The sequence below is a fragment of the Eptatretus burgeri genome, chromosome 8 (genome assembly GCF_056783735.1).
Source record: "Eptatretus burgeri isolate ZD-2024b chromosome 8, Ebu_testis_v1, whole genome shotgun sequence".
Taxonomy (NCBI): domain Eukaryota; kingdom Metazoa; phylum Chordata; class Myxini; order Myxiniformes; family Myxinidae; genus Eptatretus; species Eptatretus burgeri.
Genome location: NC_140968.1, coordinates 4,651,763 through 4,673,920, shown reverse-complemented (window position 1 = coordinate 4,673,920; position 22,158 = coordinate 4,651,763). Strand labels below are relative to the sequence as shown.

General features: G+C 37.0%; 1 protein-coding gene across 7 annotated transcripts in view; it reads right to left on the bottom strand.

The window, feature by feature from the left end:
* Window positions 1-418: 418 nt before the first annotated feature.
* HPDL (4-hydroxyphenylpyruvate dioxygenase like) overlaps window positions 419-22,158 on the bottom strand; it is a 69,090-nt gene continuing 47,350 nt past the window's right edge. For all 7 annotated transcript variants that reach the window (XM_085890724.1, XM_085890720.1, XM_085890725.1 and 4 more), the window contains one exon: window positions 419-1,500. In XM_085890724.1, coding sequence (XP_085746850.1) covers window positions 1,356-1,500 — 145 coding nt within the window. In that variant the 3' untranslated portion in view covers window positions 419-1,355. The remainder of the gene's footprint in view (window positions 1,501-22,158) is intronic.

The window sequence follows — 22,158 nt, the reverse complement described above, 5'->3', positions numbered from 1 at the left end:
TTTTCCTTCGTGCCGCCCGCTACACCACCTCAAGCTATTCCGTCATGCCGCCAGCTACACCGCCACAACCAAAGACAACATTGCATTTAAATTTCAACCAAATAAATAAGTTTCAAAAATAAGGGTGATTTTAAAATAGAAGGCAAAATTTCGGCAAGATGTGCTTCGATGAAAAGAAGTATGCTCGTCCGGTTCGATTCCCTGCACTGCAATCAAGTTTTATCAACGTGTGGGGAATGTTCGGCCAAACTTGGCTTCAAACCCTTGAAAATATTTTCTTCTGATTTCTCACTGACCAAGAAGTGTGTTCCATGACCGATCAGCTTGGAGAGCGCTCGCCTCGCGGTTTAAGCACTCAAGTTGGTACAGCAAAGTTTAAAAATCACGGGTAGAGCGAATGACTCAAACAAAGCAGAGGATCAAAAATGGCGATGTTTAATAAAGCATCGTGAACGCACTCATTTTCAAAATTCACAAATACAATGATGACGTCACGTCGGCAGGGAGTGCATCGTCACAATCAAACCGTTTGTTCAAACAACCATTGTCCATAGAGACAATCACGACCCTCCACCAAGAGCCTGACGTGTCCATGGACCACCACTCAAGAGGGGAACTGTGTGTGTGTGTGTGTGTGTGTGTGTGTGTGTGTGTGTGTGTGTGTGTGTGTGTGTGTGTGTGTGTGTGTGTGTGTGTGTGTGTGTGTGTGTGTGTGTGTGTGTGTGTGTGTGTGTGTGTGTGTGTGTGTGCGATTGCCACAAGTTTATACAGGCGGGCGAGAGTGCATCATGATACAATCATCTTTTCTACTCCCCCAAGCCCCCCACCCAACCCCGTTAACGAGACAAAACAAAACAAACAAACACCCTCATTTACTCGACCATGGTTAACCCCAAGCCCACGTCCTTCAAACTCCCCAGTTATCCTTTCCTCAGACTTTGTTTCTGTATCCATCTTGTCCACCACATCCGTCCTCCTTCCCCCATTTCCTCCCCACATCCATTGTTTAAGTCTCCATTTTGTCCCTCAACCCTGCTGTCGGTGTCCCCCCCACCACAAACCCTTTCCTCTCTCTCCTGTCTGTTTTGTTCCGTTGCATCCTGATCCATTCAGTGTTCCAACTCTTCCACAAGCCTCGAATCTACATATAAAAAAATAACAAAAAATAAAAAATTACATTCCACAAGTACCCCCCCCCCACCACCGCTCCCCCTACCCCAGAAGTTACATCACTTCCGCGAGGCTCAGCAGCAATTTATCTCATCAAGTGCAGTGTTGACCCGCTGCACTTGTTGACCCGTTGAAAAAATGAAATGGAATCTTGTGTTTGAGAGTTGAGAGAAGGGGGCTGCCTCTCAGCCATCCATGTAGGCCTGCACGGTGTGCCACAGTGCTCGGATGTTGCCGGCTCCAAATCCCCGAGAATGGCAACGCTGGATTATCTCGAGGAAGAAGGTGTCTTCCTCGAAGATGGGCAACGTGAAGGCTTGGAGCAAGCTCCTGGTGGGGGAAAAACAAAAACTGTGGATACACCGTGCTTTTAACTGCGGGACGACGAAGCGAGCTGAACGTGAGCTGCAAACGTAAAGCCGCCGTCACACCTTGACGATTTAGCCAGCGTATGCCGACGTGTGAAAAATTTGTCTAAAACGCTGGCACACGTCGAATACGTTATGGGTAAGTTTTGTATACGTTAAGAGCACGCTGGCATACGTCGTAGTACGCCGAGCTCGTCGACAAATTTTAACATGCTCAAAATTTTTCGACGTATGCCGGCGCATGACTCACACGTTCCGCATACGCTGGCCATAAGTTGTAGGCACATTACGTGATCGTTGACACACGTCGACACACGTTACTTGTAAGTTACTCATAAGTCGAAACACGTCGAGGTAATGTTTAGCGTCAGTGTTCCAGACTCCATGTTTTTTTGTTTTCGTTTTTTTTTTTTTTTTTTTTTTTCTTCGGCATGACGGTGATGTTGACACTTCGATTTCTCGTGTGGTTATAATATAATAGCGAACACAGTGAGCTTCATACTTAACGCGTGCACATGAGAGAATAGGAAACAACAACAACAACAACAACACAATACTCCTGGCTATTTCGAATCTGTGGTTGGATTATGACCTTTTGCTTCCGGTTGTTTTTAAACGCTGTGCGGTGTATAAACACGATTGGGTTTTATTTCTATCTTGTGAATATTTCTTAACGCGTGCACATGAGAGAATAGGAAACAACAAAAACAACACAATACCCTGGCAATTGTGAATCCGTGTCGTTGGCTATGATCCTTTTGCTTCCGTTTTTTTTTTGCTTCTGGTTATTTTTTGTTTCCGGTTTTTGTCATGGGGAATGATGCATGCCGGGAGATAAAGGCATCGTCGGAGACATGAAAGACCCAAATAATATCAGACATGGTGTATATTCCCTCCACTGATTTTAATGAAGATATCTCTCTCATCATCAAAAAATAATTTTTAATCGTGATTTACGTTATTTGATCGCTGATCCCGAATCCAGGCCGAAGTAACCGGAAATTGTGTATACAGTTGTGAACAAGTTATGGGTAAAGTCAGAAGCGAATGTAAGAAGAATTCTACGTCCACTTCTCATATTTATTTTTTTAGATGAGATCCTGTTCTTGGCGGTGAAGTTGTTGTTGTGAAGGTAATGTTGAGGTAATATTTATTTTTTTAGATGAGATCCTGTTCTTGGCGGTATAGTTGTTGTTGTGAAGGTAATGTTGAGGTAATATTTATTTTTGCAGATGAGATCCTGTTCTTGGCGGTGTAGTTGTTGTGAAGGTAATGTTGGGGTAATATATTTTTTTTAGATGAGCTCCTGTTCGAGGCGGTGTAGTTCTTGTTGTTGTGAAGGTAATGTTAAGGTAATATTTATTTTTTTAGATGAGATCCTGTTCTTGGCGGTGTAGTTGTTGTTGTGAAGGTAATGTTGAGGTAATATTTATTTTTTCAGATGAGATCCTGTTCTCGGCGGTGTAGTTGTTGTTGTGAAGGTAATGTTGAGGTAATATTTATTTTTTAGATGAGATCCTGTTCTAGGTGGTGTAGTTGTCATTGTGAAGGTAATGTTGAGGTAATATATATATTTTTAGATGAGATCCTGTTCTAGGCGGTGTAGTTGTTGTTGTGAAGGTAATGTTGAGGTTAAATTTTTTTTTTCAGATGAGATCCTGTTTGAGGCGGTGTAGTTGTTGTTGTGAAGGTAATGTTGAGGTAATATTTATTTTGTAAGATGAGATCCTGTTGTTGGGGGTGTAGTTGTTGTTGTGAAGGTAATGTTGAGGTAATATATTTTTTAGATGAGATCCTGTTCTAGGCGGTGAAGTTGTTGTTGTGAAGGTAATGTTGAGGTAATATTTATTTTTTTAGATGAGATCCTGTTCTTGGCGGTATAGTTGTTGTTGTGAAGGTAATGTTGAGGTAATATTTATTTTTGCAGATGAGATCCTGTTCTCGGCGGTGTAGTTGTCGTTGTGAAGGTAATGTTGAGGTAATATGTATTTTTTTAGATGAGATCCTGTTCTTGGCGGTGTAGTTGTTGTGAAGGTAATGTTGAGGTAATATATTTTTTTTAGATGAGCTCCTGTTCGAGGCGGTGTAGTTCTTGTTGTGAAGGTAATGTTAAGGTAATATTTATTTTTGCAGATGAGATCCTGTTCTTGGCGGTGTAGTTGTTGTGAAGGTAATGTTGAGGTAATATATTTTTTTTAGATGAGATCCTGTTCTCGGCGGTGTAGTTGTTCTTGTGAAGGTAATGTTGAGGTAATATTTATTTTTGCAGATGAGATCCTGTTCTTGGCGGTGTAGTTGTTGTGAAGGTAATGTTGGGGTAATATATTTTTTTTAGATGAGCTCCTGTTCGAGGCGGTGTAGTTCTTGTTGTTGTGAAGGTAATGTTAAGGTAATATTTATTTTTTTAGATGAGATCCTGTTCTTGGCGGTGTAGTTGTTGTTGTGAAGGTAATGTTGAGGTAATATTTATTTTTTCAGATGAGATCCTGTTCTCGGCGGTGTAGTTGTTGTTGTGAAGGTAATGTTGAGGTAATATTTATTTTTTCAGATGAGATCCTGTTCTCGGCGGTGTAGTTGTTGTTGTGAAGGTAATGTTGAGGTAATATTTATTTTTTAGATGAGATCCTGTTCTAGGTGGTGTAGTCATTGTGAAGGTAATGTTGAGGTAATATATATATTTTTAGATGAGATCCTGTTCTAGGCGGTGTAGTTGTTGTTGTGAAGGTAATGTTGAGGTTAATTTTTTTTCAGACGAGATCCTGTTTGAGGCGGTGTAGTTGTTGTTGTGAAGGTAATGTTGAGGTAATATATATTTTTTAGATGAGCTCCTGTTCGACGCGGTGTAGTTCTTGTTGTTGTGAAGGTAATGTTAAGGTAAAATTAATTTTTTAGATGAGATCCTGTTCTTGGCGGTGTAGTTGTTGTTGTGAAGGTAATGTTGAGGTAATATTTATTTTTGCAGATGAGATCCTGTTCTTGGCGGTGTAGTTGTTGTGAAGGTAATGTTGGGGTAATATATTTTTTTAGATGAGCTCCTGTTCGAGGCGGTGTAGTTCTTGTTGTTGTGAAGGTAATGTTAAGGTAATATCTATTTTTTTAGATGAGATCCTGTTCTTGGCGGTGTAGTTGTTGTTGTGAAGGTAATGTTGAGGTAATATTTATTTTTTCAGATGAGATCCTGTTCTCGGCGGTGTAGTTGTTGTTGTGAAGGTAATGTTGAGGTAATATTTATTTTTTAGATGAGATCCTGTTCTAGGTGGTGTAGTTGTCATTGTGAAGGTAATGTTGAGGTAATATATATATTTTTAGATGAGATCCTGTTCTAGGCGGTGTAGTTGTTGTTGTGAAGGTAATGTTGAGGTTAAATTTTTTTCAGATGAGATCCTGTTTGAGGCGGTGTAGTTGTTGTTGTGAAGGTAATGTTGAGGTAATATTTATTTTGTAAGATGAGATCCTGTTCTTGGCGGTGTAGTTGTTGTTGTGAAGGTAATGTTGAGGTAATATATTTTTTAGATGAGATCCTGTTCTCGGCGGTGAAGTTGTTGTTGTGAAGGTAATGTTGAGGTAATATTTATTTTTTAGATGAGATCCTGTTCTTGGCGGTATAGTTGTTGTTGTGAAGGTAATGTTGAGGTAATATTTATTTTTGCAGATGAGATCCTGTTCTCGGCGGTGTAGTTGTTGTTGTGAAGGTAATGTTGAGGTAATATTTATTTTTTAGATGAGATCCTGTTCTAGGTGGTGTAGTCATTGTGAAGGTAATGTTGAGGTAATATATATTTTTTAGATGAGCTCCTGTTCGACGCGGTGTAGTTCTTGTTGTTGTGAAGGTAATGTTAAGGTAATATTAATTTTTTTAGATGAGATCCTGTTCTTGGCGGTGTAGTTGTTGTTGTGAAGGTAATGTTGAGGTAATATTTATTTTTGCAGATGAGATCCTGTTCTTGGCGGTGTAGTTGTTGTGAAGGTAATTTTGGGGTAATATATATTTTTTAGATGAGCTCCTGTTCGAGGCGGTGTAGTTCTTGTTGTTGTGAAGGTAATGTTAAGGTAATATTTATTTTTTTAGATGAGATCCTGTTCTTGGCGGTGTAGTTGTTGTTGTGAAGGTAATGTTGAGGTAATATTTATTTTTTCAGATGAGATCCTGTTCTCGGCGGTGTAGTTGTTGTTGTGAAGGTAATGTTGAGGTAATATTTATTTTTTAGATGAGATCCTGTTCTAGGTGGTGTAGTTGTCCTTGTGAAGGTAATGTTGAGGTAATATATATATTTTTAGATGAGATCCTGTTCTAGGCGGTGTAGTTGTTGTTGTGAAGGTAATGTTGAGGTTAAATTTTTTTCAGATGAGATCCTGTTTGAGGCGGTGTAGTTGTTGTTGTGAAGGTAATGTTGAGGTAATATTTATTTTGTAAGATGAGATCCTGGTCTTGGCGGTGTAGTTGTTGTGAAGGTAATGTTGAGGTAATATTTTTTTAGATGAGATCCTGTTCTAGGCGGTGAAGTTGTTGTTGTGAAGGTAATGTTGAGGTAATATTTATTTTTTTAGATGAGATCCTGTTCTTGGCGGTATAGTTGTTGTTGTGAAGGTAATGTTGAGGTAATATTTATTTTTGCAGATGAGATCCTGTTCTCGGCGGTGTAGTTGTCGTTGTGAAGGTAATGTTGAGGTAATATATTTTTTTTTAGATGAGATCCTGTTCTTGGCGGTGTAGTTGTTGTGAAGGTAATGTTGAGGTAATATATTTTTTTTAGATGAGCTCCTGTTCGAGGCGGTGTAGTTCTTGTTGTTGTGAAGGTAATGTTAAGGTAATATTAATTTTTTTAGATGAGATCCTGTTCTCGGCGGTGTAGTTGTTCTTGTGAAGGTAATGTTGAGGTAATATTTATTTTTGCAGATGAGATCCTGTTCTTGGCGGTGTAGTTGTTGTGAAGGTAATGTTGGGGTAATATATTTTTTTAGATGAGCTCCTGTTCGAGGCGGGGTAGATCTTGTTGTTGTGAAGGTAATGTTAAGGTAATATTTATTTTTTTAGATGAGATCCTGTTCTTGGCGGTGTAGTTGTTGTTGTGAAGGTAATGTTGAGGTAATATATATATTTTTAGATGAGATCCTGTTCTAGGCGGTGTAGTTGTTGTTGTGAAGGTAATGTTGAGGTTAAATTTTTTTTCAGATGAGATCCTGTTTGAGGCGGTGTAGTTGTTGTGAAGGTAATGTTGAGGTAATATTTATTTTGTAAGATGAGATCCTGTTCTTGGCGGTGTAGTTGTTGTGAAGGTAATGTTGAGGTAATATATTTTTTTTAGGTGAGCTCCTGTTCGAGGCGGTGTAGTTCTTGTTGTGAAGGTAATGTTAAGGTAATATTAATTTTTTAGATGAGATCCTGTTCTCGGCGGTGTAGTTGTTCTTGTGAAGGTAATGTTGAGGTAATATTTATTTTTGCAGATGAGATCCTGTTCTTGGCGGTGTAGTTGTTGTGAAGGTAATGTTGGGGTAATATATTTTTTTAGATGAGCTCCTGTTCGAGGCGGTGTAGTTCTTGTTGTTGTGAAGGTAATGTTAAGGTAATATTTATTTTTTAGATGAGATCCTGTTCTTGGCGGTGTAGTTGTTGTTGTGAAGGTAATGTTGAGGTAATATTTATTTTTTCAGATGAGATCCTGTTCTCGGCGGTGTAGTTGTTGTTGTGAAGGTAATGTTGAGGTAATATTTATTTTTTAGATGAGATCCTGTTCTAGGTGGTGTAGTCATTGTGAAGGTAATGTTGAGGTAATATATATATTTTTAGATGAGATCCTGTTCTCGGCGGTGTAGTTGTTGTTGTGAAGGTAATGTTGAGGTTAATTTTTTTTTTCAGACGAGATCCTGTTTGAGGCGGTGTAGTTGTTGTTGTGAAGGTAATGTTGAGGTAATATATATTTTTTAGATGAGCTCCTGTTCGACGCGGTGTAGTTCTTGTTGTTGTGAAGGTAATGTTAAGGTAAAATTAATTTTTTTAGATGAGATCCTGTTCTTGGCGGTGTAGTTGTTGTTGTGAAGGTAATGTTGAGGTAATATTTATTTTTGCAGATGAGATCCTGTTCTTGGCGGTGTAGTTGTTGTGAAGGTAATGTTGGGGTAATATATTTTTTTTAGATGAGCTCCTGTTCGAGGCGGTGTAGTTCTTGTTGTTGTGAAGGTAATGTTAAGGTAATATCTATTTTTTAGATGAGATCCTGTTCTTGGCGGTGTAGTTGTTGTTGTGAAGGTAATGTTGAGGTAATATTTATTTTTTCAGATGAGATCCTGTTCTCGGCGGTGTAGTTGTTGTTGTGAAGGTAATGTTGAGGTAATATTTATTTTTTAGATGAGATCCTGTTCTAGGTGGTGTAGTTGTCATTGTGAAGGTAATGTTGAGGTAATATATATATTTTTAGATGAGATCCTGTTCTAGGCGGTGTAGTTGTTGTTGTGAAGGTAATGTTGAGGTTAAATTTTTTTTCAGATGAGATCCTGTTTGAGGCGGTGTAGTTGTTGTTGTGAAGGTAATGTTGAGGTAATATTTATTTTGTAAGATGAGATCCTGTTCTTGGCGGTGTAGTTGTTGTTGTGAAGGTAATGTTGAGGTAATATATTTTTTTAGATGAGATCCTGTTCTCGGCGGTGAAGTTGTTGTTGTGAAGGTATTGTTGGGGTAATATTTATTTTTTAGATGAGATCCTGTTCTTGGCGGTATAGTTGTTGTTGTGAAGGTAATGTTGAGGTAATATTTATTTTTGCAGATGAGATCCTGTTCTCGGCGGTGTCGTTGTTGTTGTGAAGGTAATGTTGAGGTAATATTTATTTTTTAGATGAGATCCTGTTCTAGGTGGTGTAGTCATTGTGAAGGTAATGTTGAGGTAATATATATTTTTTAGATGAGCTCCTGTTCGACGCGGTGTAGTTCTTGTTGTTGTGAAGGTAATGTTAAGGTAATATTAATTTTTTTAGATGAGATCCTGTTCTTGGCGGTGTAGTTGTTGTTGTGAAGGTAATGTTGAGGTAATATTTATTTTTGCAGATGAGATCCTGTTCTTGGCGGTGTAGTTGTTGTGAAGGTAATGTTGGGGTAATATATTTTTTAGATGAGCTCCTGTTCGAGGCGGTGTAGTTCTTGTTGTTGTGAAGGTAATGTTAAGGTAATATTTATTTTTTTAGATGAGATCCTGTTCTTGGCGGTGTAGTTGTTGTTGTGAAGGTAATGTTGAGGTAATATTTATTTTTTCAGATGAGATCCTGTTCTCGGCGGTGTAGTTGTTGTTGTGAAGGTAATGTTGAGGTAATATTTATTTTTTAGATGAGATCCTGTTCTAGGTGGTGTAGTTGTCCTTGTGAAGGTAATGTTGAGGTAATATATATATTTTTAGATGAGATCCTGTTCTAGGCGGTGTAGTTGTTGTTGTGAAGGTAATGTTGAGGTTAAATTTTTTTTTCAGATGAGATCCTGTTTGAGGCGGTGTAGTTGTTGTTGTGAAGGTAATGTTGAGGTAATATTTATTTTGTAAGATGAGATCCTGGTCTTGGCGGTGTAGTTGTTGTGAAGGTAATGTTGAGGTAATATATTTTTTTGGATGAGATCCTGTTCTAGGCGGTGAAGTTGTTGTTGTGAAGGTAATGTTGAGGTAATATTTATTTTTTTAGATGAGATCCTGTTCTTGGCGGTATAGTTGTTGTTGTGAAGGTAATGTTGAGGTAATATTTATTTTTGCAGATGAGATCCTGTTCTCGGCGGTGTAGTTGTCGTTGTGAAGGTAATGTTGAGGTAATATATTTTTTTAGATGAGATCCTGTTCTTGGCGGTGTAGTTGTTGTGAAGGTAATGTTGAGGTAATATATTTTTTTTAGATGAGCTCCTGTTCGAGGCGGTGTAGTTCTTGTTGTTGTGAAGGTAATGTTAAGGTAATATTAATTTTTTTAGATGAGATCCTGTTCTCGGCGGTGTAGTTGTTCTTGTGAAGGTAATGTTGAGGTAATATTTATTTTTGCAGATGAGATCCTGTTCTTGGCGGTGTAGTTGTTGTGAAGGTAATGTTGGGGTAATATATTTTTTTTAGATGAGCTCCTGTTCGAGGCGGTGTAGTTCTTGTTGTTGTGAAGGTAATGTTAAGGTAATATTTATTTTTTTAGATGAGATCCTGTTCTTGGCGGTGTAGTTGTTGTTGTGAAGGTAATGTTGAGGTAATATATATATTTTTAGATGAGATCCTGTTCTAGGCGGTGTTGTTGTTGTTGTGAAGGTAATGTTGAGGTTAAATTTTTTTTTCAGATGAGATCCTGTTTGAGGCGGTGTAGTTGTTGTTGTGAAGGTAATGTTGAGGTAATATTTATTTTGTAAGATGAGATCCTGTTCTTGGCGGTGTAGTTGTTGTGAAGGTAATGTTGAGGTAATATATTTTTTTCGATGAGATCCTGTTCTAGGCGGTGAAGTTGTTGTTGTGAAGGTAATGTTGAGGTAATATATATTTTTTAGATGAGCTCCTGTTCGACGCGGTGTAGTTCTTGTTGTTGTGAAGGTAATGTGAAGGTAATATTAATTTTTTTAGATGACATCCTGTTCTAGGCGGTGTAGTTGTTGTTGTGAAGGTAATGTTGAGGTTAAATTTTTTTTCAGATGAGATCCTGTTTGAGGCGGTGTAGTTGTTGTTGTGAAGGTAATGTTGAGGTAATATTTATTTTGTAAGATGAGATCCTGTTCTTGGCGGTGTAGTTGTTGTTGTGAAGGTAATGTTGAGGTAATATATTTTTTTAGATGAGATCCTGTTCTAGGCGGTGAAGTTGTTGTTGTGAAGGTAATGTTGAGGTAATATTTATTTTTTTAGATGAGATCCTGTTCTTGGCGGTATAGTTGTTGTTGTGAAGGTAATGTTGAGGTAATATTTATTTTTGCAGATGAGATCCTGTTCTCGGCGGTGTAGTTGTCGTTGTGAAGGTAATGTTGAGGTAATATGTATTTTTTTAGATGAGATCCTGTTCTTGGCGGTGTAGTTGTTGTGAAGGTAATGTTGAGGTAATATATTTTTTTAGATGAGCTCCTGTTCGAGGCGGTGTAGTTCTTGTTGTGAAGGTAATGTTAAGGTAATATTAATTTTTTTAGATGAGATCCTGTTCTCGGCGGTGTAGTTGTTCTTGTGAAGGTAATGTTGAGGTAATATTTATTTTTGCAGATGAGATCCTGTTCTTGGCAGTGTAGTTGTTGTGAAGGTAATGTTGGGGTAATATATTTTTTTTAGATGAGCTCCTGTTCGAGGCGGTGTAGTTCTTGTTGTTGTGAAGGTAATGTTAAGGTAATATTTATTTTTTTAGATGAGATCCTGTTCTTGGCGGTGTAGTTGTTGTTGTGAAGGTAATGTTGAGGTAATATTTATTTTTTCAGATGAGATCCTGTTCTCGGCGGTGTAGTTGTTGTTGTGAAGGTAATGTTGAGGTAATATTTATTTTTTAGATGAGATCCTGTTCTAGGTGGTGTAGTCATTGTGAAGGTAATGTTGAGGTAATATATATATTTTTAGATGAGATCCTGTTCTAGGCGGTGTCGTTGTTGTTGTGAAGGTAATGTTGAGGTTAATTTTTTTTTTCAGACGAGATCCTGTTTGAGGCGGTGTAGTTGTTGTTGTGAAGGTAATGTTGAGGTAATATATATTTTTTAGATGAGCTCCTGTTTGACGCGGTGTAGTTCTTGTTGTTGTGAAGGTAATGTTAAGGTAAAATTAATTTTTTAGATGAGATCCTGTTCTTGGCGGTGTAGTTGTTGTTGTGAAGGTAATGTTGAGGTAATATTTATTTTTGCAGATGAGATCCTGTTCTTGGCGGTGTAGTTGTTGTGAAGGTAATGTTGGGGTAATATATTTTTTTTAGATGAGCTCCTGTTCGAGGCGGTGTAGTTCTTGTTGTTGTGAAGGTAATGTTAAGGTAATATCTATTTTTTAGATGAGATCCTGTTCTTGGCGGTGTAGTTGTTGTTGTGAAGGTAATGTTGAGGTAATATTTATTTTTTCAGATGAGATCCTGTTCTCGGCGGTGTAGTTGTTGTTGTGAAGGTAATGTTGAGGTAATATTTATTTTTTAGATGAGATCCTGTTCTAGGTGGTGTAGTTGTCATTGTGAAGGTAATGTTGAGGTAATATATATATTTTTAGATGAGATCCTGTTCTAGGCGGTGTAGTTGTTGTTGTGAAGGTAATGTTGAGGTTAAATTTTTTTTTTCAGATGAGATCCTGTTTGAGGCGGTGTAGTTGTTGTTGTGAAGGTAATGTTGAGGTAATATTTATTTTGTAAGATGAGATCCTGTTCTTGGCGGTGTAGTTGTTGTTGTGAAGGTAATGTTGAGGTAATATATTTTTTAGATGAGATCCTGTTCTCGGCGGTGAAGTTGTTGTTGTGAAGGTAATGTTGAGGTAATATTTATTTTTTAGATGAGATCCTGTTCTTGGCGGTATAGTTGTTGTTGTGAAGGTAATGTTGAGGTAATATTTATTTTTGCAGATGAGATCCTGTTCTCGGCGGTGTAGTTGTTGTTGTGAAGGTAATGTTGAGGTAATATTTATTTTTAGATGAGATCCTGTTATAGGTGGTGTAGTCATTGTGAAGGTAATGTTGAGGTAATATATATATTTTTAGATGAGATCCTGTTCGAGGCGGTGTAGTTGTTGTTGTGAAGGTAATGTTGAGGTTAATTTTTTTTTTTCAGACGAGATCCTGTTTGAGGCGGTGTAGTTGTTGTTGTGAAGGTAATGTTGAGGTAATATATATTTTTTAGATGAGCTCCTGTTCGACGCGGTGTAGTTCTTGTTGTTGTGAAGGTAATGTTAAGGTAATATTAATTTTTTTAGATGAGATCCTGTTCTTGGCGGTGTAGTTGTTGTTGTGAAGGTAATGTTGAGGTAATATTTATTTTTGCAGATGAGATCCTGTTCTTGGCGGTGTAGTTGTTGTGAAGGTAATGTTGGGTAATATATTTTTTTTAGATGAGCTCCTGTTCGAGGCGGTGTAGTTCTTGTTGTTGTGAAGGTAATGTAAAGGTAATATTTATTTTTTTAGATGAGATCCTGTTCTTGGCGGTGTAGTTGTTGTTGTGAAGGTAATGTTGAGGTAATATTTATTTTTTCAGATGAGATCCTGTTCTCGGCGGTGTAGTTGTTGTTGTGAAGGTAATGTTGAGGTAATATTTATTTTTTAGATGAGATCCTGTTCTAGGTGGTGTAGTTGTCATTGTGAAGGTAATGTTGAGGTAATATATATATTTTTAGATGAGATCCTGTTCTAGGCGGTGTAGTTGTTGTTGTGAAGGTAATGTTGAGGTTAAATTTTTTTTTCAGATGAGATCCTGTTTGAGGCGGTGTAGTTGTTGTTGTGAAGGTAATGTTGAGGTAATATTTATTTTGTAAGATGAGATCCTGTTCTTGGCGGTGTAGTTGTTGTGAAGGTAATGTTGAGGTAATATATTTTTTTAGATGAGATCCTGTTCTAGGCGGTGAAGTTGTTGTTGTGAAGGTAATGTTGAGGTAATATTTATTTTTTTAGATGAGATCCTGTTCTTGGCGGTATAGTTGTTGTTGTGAAGGTAATGTTGAGGTAATATTTATTTTTGCAGATGAGATCCTGTTCTCGGCGGTGTAGTTGTCGTTGTGAAGGTAATGTTGAGGTAATATATTTTTTTTTAGATGAGATCCTGTTCTTGGCGGTGTAGTTGTTGTGAAGGTAATGTTGAGGTAATATATTTTTTTTAGATGAGCTCCTGTTCGAGGCGGTGTAGTTCTTGTTGTTGTGAAGGTAATGTTAAGGTAATATTAATTTTTTAGATGAGATCCTGTTCTCGGCGGTGTAGTTGTTCTTGTGAAGGTAATGTTGAGGTAATATTTATTTTTGCAGATGAGATCCTGTTCTTGGCGGTGTAGTTGTTGTGAAGGTAATGTTGGGGTAATATATTTTTTTTAGATGAGCTCCTGTTCGAGGCGGTGTAGTTCTTGTTGTTGTGAAGGTAATGTTAAGGTAATATTTATTTTTTTAGATGAGATCCTGTTCTTGGCGGTGTAGTTGTTGTTGTGAAGGTAATGTTGAGGTAATATATATATTTTTAGATGAGATCCTGTTCTAGGCGGTGTAGTTGTTGTTGTGAAGGTAATGTTGAGGTTAAATTTTTTTTTCAGATGAGATCCTGTTTGAGGCGGTGTAGTTGTTGTGAAGGTAATGTTGAGGTAATATTTATTTTGTAAGATGAGATCCTGTTCTTGGCGGTGTAGTTGTTGTGAAGGTAATGTTGAGGTAATATATTTTTTTAGATGAGCTCCTGTTCGAGGCGGTGTAGTTCTTGTTGTGAAGGTAATGTTAAGGTAATATTAATTTTTTTAGATGAGATCCTGTTCTCGGCGGTGTAGTTGTTCTTGTGAAGGTAATGTTGAGGTAATATTTATTTTTGCAGATGAGATCCTGTTCTTGGCGGTGTAGTTGTTGTGAAGGTAATGTTGGGGTAATATATTTTTTTAGATGAGCTCCTGTTCGAGGCGGTGTAGTTCTTGTTGTTGTGAAGGTAATGTTAAGGTAATATTTATTTTTTAGATGAGATCCTGTTCTTGGCGGTGTAGTTGTTGTTGTGAAGGTAATGTTGAGGTAATATTTATTTTTTCAGATGAGATCCTGTTCTCGGCGGTGTAGTTGTTGTTGTGAAGGTAATGTTGAGGTAATATTTATTTTTTAGATGAGATCCTGTTCTAGGTGGTGTAGTCATTGTGAAGGTAATGTTGAGGTAATATATATATTTTTAGATGAGATCCTGTTCTCGGCGGTGTAGTTGTTGTTGTGAAGGTAATGTTGAGGTTAATTTTTTTTTTCAGACGAGATCCTGTTTGAGGCGGTGTAGTTGTTGTTGTGAAGGTAATGTTGAGGTAATATATATTTTTTAGATGAGCTCCTGTTCGACGCGGTGTAGTTCTTGTTGTTGTGAAGGTAATGTTAAGGTAAAATTAATTTTTTAGATGAGATCCTGTTCTTGGCGGTGTAGTTGTTGTTGTGAAGGTAATGTTGAGGTAATATTTATTTTTGCAGATGAGATCCTGTTCTTGGCGGTGTAGTTGTTGTGAAGGTAATGTTGGGGTAATATATTTTTTTTAGATGAGCTCCTGTTCGAGGCGGTGTAGTTCTTGTTGTTGTGAAGGTAATGTTAAGGTAATATCTATTTTTTTAGATGAGATCCTGTTCTTGGCGGTGTAGTTGTTGTTGTGAAGGTAATGTTGAGGTAATATTTATTTTTTCAGATGAGATCCTGTTCTCGGCGGTGTAGTTGTTGTTGTGAAGGTAATGTTGAGGTAATATTTATTTTTTAGATGAGATCCTGTTCTAGGTGGTGTAGTTGTCATTGTGAAGGTAATGTTGAGGTAATATATATATTTTTAGATGAGATCCTGTTCTAGGCGGTGTAGTTGTTGTTGTGAAGGTAATGTTGAGGTTAAATTTTTTTAAGATGAGATCCTGTTCTAGGCGGTGCAATTGTTGTTGTGAAGGTAATGTTGAGGTAATATTTATTTTGTAAGATGAGATCCTGTTCTTGGCGGTGTAGTTGTTGTTGTGAAGGTAATGTTGAGGTAATATATTTTTTTAGATGAGATCCTGTTCTCGGCGGTGAAGTTGTTGTTGTGAAGGTAATGTTGAGGTAATATTTATTTTTTTAGATGAGATCCTGTTCTTGGCGGTATAGTTGTTGTTGTGAAGGTAATGTTGAGGTAATATTTATTTTTGCAGATGAGATCCTGTTCTCGGCGGTGTCGTTGTTGTTGTGAAGGTAATGTTGAGGTAATATTTATTTTTTAGATGAGATCCTGTTCTAGGTGGTGTAGTCATTGTGAAGGTAATGTTGAGGTAATATATATTTTTTAGATGAGCTCCTGTTCGACGCGGTGTAGTTCTTGTTGTTGTGAAGGTAATGTTAAGGTAATATTAATTTTTTTAGATGAGATCCTGTTCTTGGCGGTGTAGTTGTTGTTGTGAAGGTAATGTTGAGGTAATATTTATTTTTGCAGATGAGATCCTGTTCTTGGCGGTGTAGTTGTTGTGAAGGTAATGTTGGGGTAATATATTTTTTTTAGATGAGCTCCTGTTCGAGGCGGTGTAGTTCTTGTTGTTGTGAAGGTAATGTTAAGGTAATATTTATTTTTTTAGATGAGATCCTGTTCTTGGCGGTGTAGTTGTTGTTGTGAAGGTAATGTTGAGGTAATATTTATTTTTTCAGATGAGATCCTGTTCTCGGCGGTGTAGTTGTTGTTGTGAAGGTAATGTTGAGGTAATATTTATTTTTTAGATGAGATCCTGTTCTAGGTGGTGTAGTTGTCCTTGTGAAGGTAATGTTGAGGTAATATATATATTTTTAGATGAGATCCTGTTCTAGGCGGTGTAGTTGTTGTTGTGAAGGTAATGTTGAGGTTAAATTTTTTTTTTCAGAGGAGATCCTGTTTGAGGCGGTGTAGTTGTTGTTGTGAAGGTAATGTTGAGGTAATATTTATTTTGTAAGATGAGATCCTGGTCTTGGCGGTGTAGTTGTTGTGAAGGTAATGTTGAGGTAATATATTTTTTTGGATGAGATCCTGTTCTAGGCGGTGAAGTTGTTGTTGTGAAGGTAATGTTGAGGGAATATTTATTTTTTTAGATGAGATCCTGTTCTTGGCGGTATAGTTGTTGTTGTGAAGGTAATGTTGAGGTAATATATTTTTTTAGATGAGATCCTGTTCTCGGCGGTGAAGTTGTTGTTGTGAAGGTAATGTTGAGGTAATATTTATTTTTTTAGATGAGATCCTGTTCTTGGCGGTATAGTTGTTGTTGTGAAGGTAATGTTGAGGTAATATTTATTTTTGCAGATGAGATCCTGTTCTCGGCGGTGTAGTTGTCGTTGTGAAGGTAATGTTGAGGTAATATGTATTTTTTTAGATGAGATCCTGTTCTTGGCGGTGTAGTTGTTGTGAAGGTAATGTTGAGGTAATATATTTTTTTTAGATGAGCTCCTGTTCGAGGCGGTGTAGTTCTTGTTGTGAAGGTAATGTTAAGGTAATATTAATTTTTTTAGATGAGATCCTGTTCTCGGCGGTGTAGTTGTTCTTGTGAAGGTAATGTTGAGGTAATATTTATTTTTGCAGATGAGATCCTGTTCTTGGCGGTGTAGTTGTTGTGAAGGTAATGTTGGGGTAATATATTTTTTTTAGATGAGCTCCTGTTCGAGGCGGTGTAGTTCTTGTTGTTGTGAAGGTAATGTTAAGGTAATATTTATTTTTTTAGATGAGATCCTGTTCTCGGCGGTGTAGTTGTTGTTGTGAAGGTAATGTTGAGGTAATATTTATTTTTTAGATGAGATCCTGTTCTAGGTGGTGTAGTCATTGTGAAGGTAATGTTGAGGTAATATATATATTTTTAGATGAGATCCTGTTCTAGGCGGTGTCGTTGTTGTTGTGAAGGTAATGTTGAGGTTAATTTTTTTTTTCAGACGAGATCCTGTTTGAGGCGGTGTAGTTGTTGTTGTGAAGGTAATGTTGAGGTAATATATATTTTTTAGATGAGCTCCTGTTTGACGCGGTGTAGTTCTTGTTGTTGTGAAGGTAATGTTAAGGTAAAATTAATTTTTTTAGATGAGATCCTGTTCTTGGCGGTGTAGTTGTTGTTGTGAAGGTAATGTTGAGGTAATATTTATTTTTGCAGATGAGATCCTGTTCTTGGCGGTGTAGTTGTTGTGAAGGTAATGTTGGGGTAATATATTTTTTTTAGATGAGCTCCTGTTCGAGGCGGTGTAGTTCTTGTTGTTGTGAAGGTAATGTTAAGGTAATATCTATTTTTTTAGATGAGATCCTGTTCTTGGCGGTGTAGTTGTTGTTGTGAAGGTAATGTTGAGGTAATATTTATTTTTTCAGATGAGATCCTGTTCTCGGCGGTGTAGTTGTTGTTGTGAAGGTAATGTTGAGGTAATATTTATTTTTTAGATGAGATCCTGTTCTAGGTGGTGTAGTTGTCATTGTGAAGGTAATGTTGAGGTAATATATATATTTTTAGATGAGATCCTGTTCTAGGCGGTGTAGTTGTTGTTGTGAAGGTAATGTTGAGGTTAAATTTTTTTTCAGATGAGATCCTGTTTGAGGCGGTGTAGTTGTTGTTGTGAAGGTAATGTTGAGGTAATATTTATTTTGTAAGATGAGATCCTGTTCTTGGCGGTGTAGTTGTTGTTGTGAAGGTAATGTTGAGGTAATATTTTTTTAGATGAGATCCTGTTCTCGGCGGTGAAGTTGTTGTTGTGAAGGTAATGTTGAGGTAATATTTATTTTTTTAGATGAGATCCTGTTCTTGGCGGTATAGTTGTTGTTGTGAAGGTAATGTTGAGGTAATATTTATTTTTGCAGATGAGATCCTGTTCTCGGCGGTGTAGTTGTTGTTGTGAAGGTAATGTTGAGGTAATATTTATTTTTTAGATGAGATCCTGTTATAGGTGGTGTAGTCATTGTGAAGGTAATGTTGAGGTAATATATATATTTTTAGATGAGATCCTGTTCTAGGCGGTGTAGTTGTTGTTGTGAAGGTAATGTTGAGGTTAATTTTTTTTTTCAGACGAGATCCTGTTTGAGGCGGTGTAGTTGTTGTTGTGAAGGTAATGTTGAGGTAATATATATTTTTTAGATGAGCTCCTGTTCGACGCGGTGTAGTTCTTGTTGTTGTGAAGGTAATGTTAAGGTAATATTAATTTTTTTAGATGAGATCCTGTTCTTGGCGGTGTAGTTGTTGTTGTGAAGGTAATGTTGAGGTAATATTTATTTTTGCAGATGAGATCCTGTTCTTGGCGGTGTAGTTGTTGTGAAGGTAATGTTGGGTAATATATTTTTTTAGATGAGCTCCTGTTCGAGGCGGTGTAGTTCTTGTTGTTGTGAAGGTAATGTAAAGGTAATATTTATTTTTTAGATGAGATCCTGTTCTTGGCGGTGTAGTTGTTGTTGTGAAGGTAATGTTGAGGTAATATTTATTTTTTCAGATGAGATCCTGTTCTCGGCTGTGTAGTTGTTGTTGTGAAGGTAATGTTGAGGTAATATTTATTTTTTAGATGAGATCCTGTTCTAGGTGGTGTAGTTGTCATTGTGAAGGTAATGTTGAGGTAATATATATATTTTTAGATGAGATCCTGTTCTAGGCGGTGTAGTTGTTGTTGTGAAGGTAATGTTGAGGTTAAATTTTTTTTTCAGATGAGATCCTGTTTGAGGCGGTGTAGTTGTTGTTGTGAAGGTAATGTTGAGGTAATATTTATTTTGTAAGATGAGATCCTGTTCTTGGCGGTGTAGTTGTTGTGAAGGTAATGTTGAGGTAATATATTTTTTTAGATGAGATCCTGTTCTAGGCGGTGAAGTTGTTGTTGTGAAGGTAATGTTGAGGTAATATTTATTTTTTTAGATGAGATCCTGTTCTTGGCGGTATAGTTGTTGTTGTGAAGGTAATGTTGAGGTAATATTTATTTTTGCAGATGAGATCCTGTTCTCGGCGGTGTAGTTGTCGTTGTGAAGGTAATGTTGAGGTAATATATTTTTTTTTTAGATGAGATCCTGTTCTTGGCGGTGTAGTTGTTGTGAAGGTAATGTTGAGGTAATATATTTTTTTTAGATGAGCTCCTGTTCGAGGCGGTGTAGTTCTTGTTGTTGTGAAGGTAATGTTAAGGTAATATTAATTTTTTAGATGAGATCCTGTTCTCGGCGGTGTAGTTGTTCTTGTGAAGGTAATGTTGAGGTAATATTTATTTTTGCAGATGAGATCCTGTTCTTGGCGGTGTAGTTGTTGTGAAGGTAATGTTGGGGTAATATATTTTTTTTAGATGAGCTCCTGTTCGAGGCGGTGTAGTTCTTGTTGTTGTGAAGGTAATGTTAAGGTGGTAATATTTATTTTTTTAGATGAGATCCTGTTCTTGGCGGTGTAGTTGTTGTTGTGAAGGTAATGTTGAGGTAATATATATATTTTTAGATGAGATCCTGTTCTAGGCGGTGTAGTTGTTGTTGTGAAGGTAATGTTGAGGTTAAATTTTTTTTTCAGATGAGATCCTGTTTGAGGCGGTGTAGTTGTTGTTGTGAAGGTAATGTTGAGGTAATATTTATTTTGTAAGATGAGATCCTGTTCTTGGCGGTGTAGTTGTTGTGAAGGTAATGTTGAGGTAATATATTTTTTTAGATGAGATCCTGTTCTAGGCGGTGAAGTTGTTGTTGTGAAGGTAATGTTGAGGTAATATATATTTTTTAGATGAGCTCCTGTTCGACGCGGTGTAGTTCTTGTTGTTGTGAAGGTAATGTGAAGGTAATATTAATTTTTTTAGATGAGATCCTGTTCTTGGCGGTGTCGTTGTTGTTGTGAAGGTAATGTTGAGGTAATATTTATTTTTGCAGATGAGATCCTGTTCTTGGCGGTTTAGTTGTTGTGAAGGTAATGTTGGGGTAATATATTTTTTTTAGATGAGCTCCTGTTCGAGGCGGTGTAGTTCTTGTTGTTGTGAAGGTAATGTTAAGGTAATATTTATTTTTTTAGATGAGATCCTGTTCTTGGCGGTGTCGTTGTTGTTGTGAAGGTAATGTTGAGGTAATATTTATTTTTTCAGATGAGATCCTGTTCTCGGCGGTGTAGTTGTTGTTGTGAAGGTAATGTTGAGGTAATATTTATTTTTGCAGATGAGATCCTGTTCTAGGTGGTGTAGTTGTCATTGTGAAGGTAATGTTGAGGTAATATATATATTTTTAGATGAGATCCTGTTCTAGGCGGTGTAGTTGTTGTTGTGAAGGTAATGTTGAGGTTAAATTTTTTTTTCAGATGAGATCCTGTTTGAGGCGGTGTAGTTGTTGTTGTGAAGGTAATGTTGAGGTAATATTTATTTTGTAAGATGAGATCCTGTTCTTGGCGGTGTTGTTGTTGTGAAGGTAATGTTGAGGTAATATATTTTTTAGATGAGATCCTGTTCTAGGCGGTGAAGTTGTTGTTGTGAAGGTAATGTTGAGGTAATATTTATTTTATAAGATGAGATCTTGTTCTTGGCGGTATAGTTGTTGTTGTGAAGGTAATGTTGAGGTAATATTTATTTTTGCAGATGAGATCCTGTTCTCGGCGGTGTAGTTGTCGTTGTGAAGGTAATGTTGAGGTAATATATTTTTTTAGATGAGATCCTGTTCTTGGCGGTGTAGTTGTTGTGAAGGTAATGTTGAGGTAATATATTTTTTTTAGATGAGCTCCTGTTCGAGGCGGTGTAGTTCTTGTTGTTGTGAAGGTAATGTGAAGGTAATATTAATTTTTTTAGATGAGATCCTGTTCTCGGCGGTGTAGTTGTTCTTGTGAAGGTAATGTTGAGGTAATATTTATTTTTGCAGATGAGATCCTGTTCTTGGCGGTGTAGTTGTTGTGAAGGTAATGTTGGGGTAATATATTTTTTTTAGATGAGCTCCTGTTCGAGGCGGTGTAGTTCTTGTTGTTGTGAAGGTAATGTTAAGGTAATATTTATTTTTTTAGATGAGATCCTGTTCTAGGCGGTGTAGTTGTTGTTGTGAAGGTAATGTTGAGGTTAAATTTTTTTTTTCAGATGAGATCCTGTTTGAGGCGGTGTAGTTGTTTTTGTGAAGGTAATGTTGAGGTAATATTTATTTTGTAAGATGAGATCCTGTTCTTGGCGGTGTAGTTGTTGTGAAGGTAATGTTGAGGTAATATATTTTTTTAGATGAGATCCTGTTCTAGGCGGTGAAGTTGTTGTTGTGAAGGTAATGTTGAGGTAATATTTATTTTTTTAGATGAGATCCTGTTCTTGGCGGTATAGTTGTTGTTGTGAAGGTAATGTTGAGGTAATATTTATTTTTGCAGATGAAATCCTGTTCTCGGCGGTGTAGTTGTCGTTGTGAAGGTAATGTTGAGGTAATATATTTTTTTAGATGAGATCCTGTTCTAGGCGGTGAAGTTGTTGTTGTGAAGGTAATGTTGAGGTAATATTTATTTTTTTAGATGAGATCCTGTTCTTGGCGGTATAGTTGTTGTTGTGAAGGTAATGTTGAGGTAATATTTATTTTTGCAGATGAGATCCTGTTCTCGGCGGTGTAGTTGTCGTTGTGAAGGTAATGTTGAGGTAATATATATTTTTTTAGATGAGATCCTGTTCTTGGCGGTGTAGTTGTTGTGAAGGTAATGTTGAGGTAATATATTTTTTTTAGATGAGCTCCTGTTCGAGGCGGTGTAGTTCTTGTTGTGAAGGTAATGTTAAGGTAATATTAATTTTTTTAGATGAGATCCTGTTCTCGGCGGTGTAGTTGTTCTTGTGAAGGTAATGTTGAGGTAATATTTATTTTTGCAGATGAGATCCTGTTCTTGGCGGTGTAGTTGTTGTGAAGGTAATGTTGGGGTAATATATTTTTTTTAGATGAGCTCCTGTTCGAGGCGGTGTAGTTCTTGTTGTTGTGAAGGTAATGTTAAGGTAATATTTATTTTTTTAGATGAGATCCTTTTCTTGGCGGTGTAGTTGTTGTTGTGAAGGTAATGTTGAGGTAATATTTATTTTTTCAGATGAGATCCTGTTCTCGGCGGTGTAGTTGTTGTTGTGAAGGTAATGTTGAGGTAATATTTATTTTTTAGATGAGAT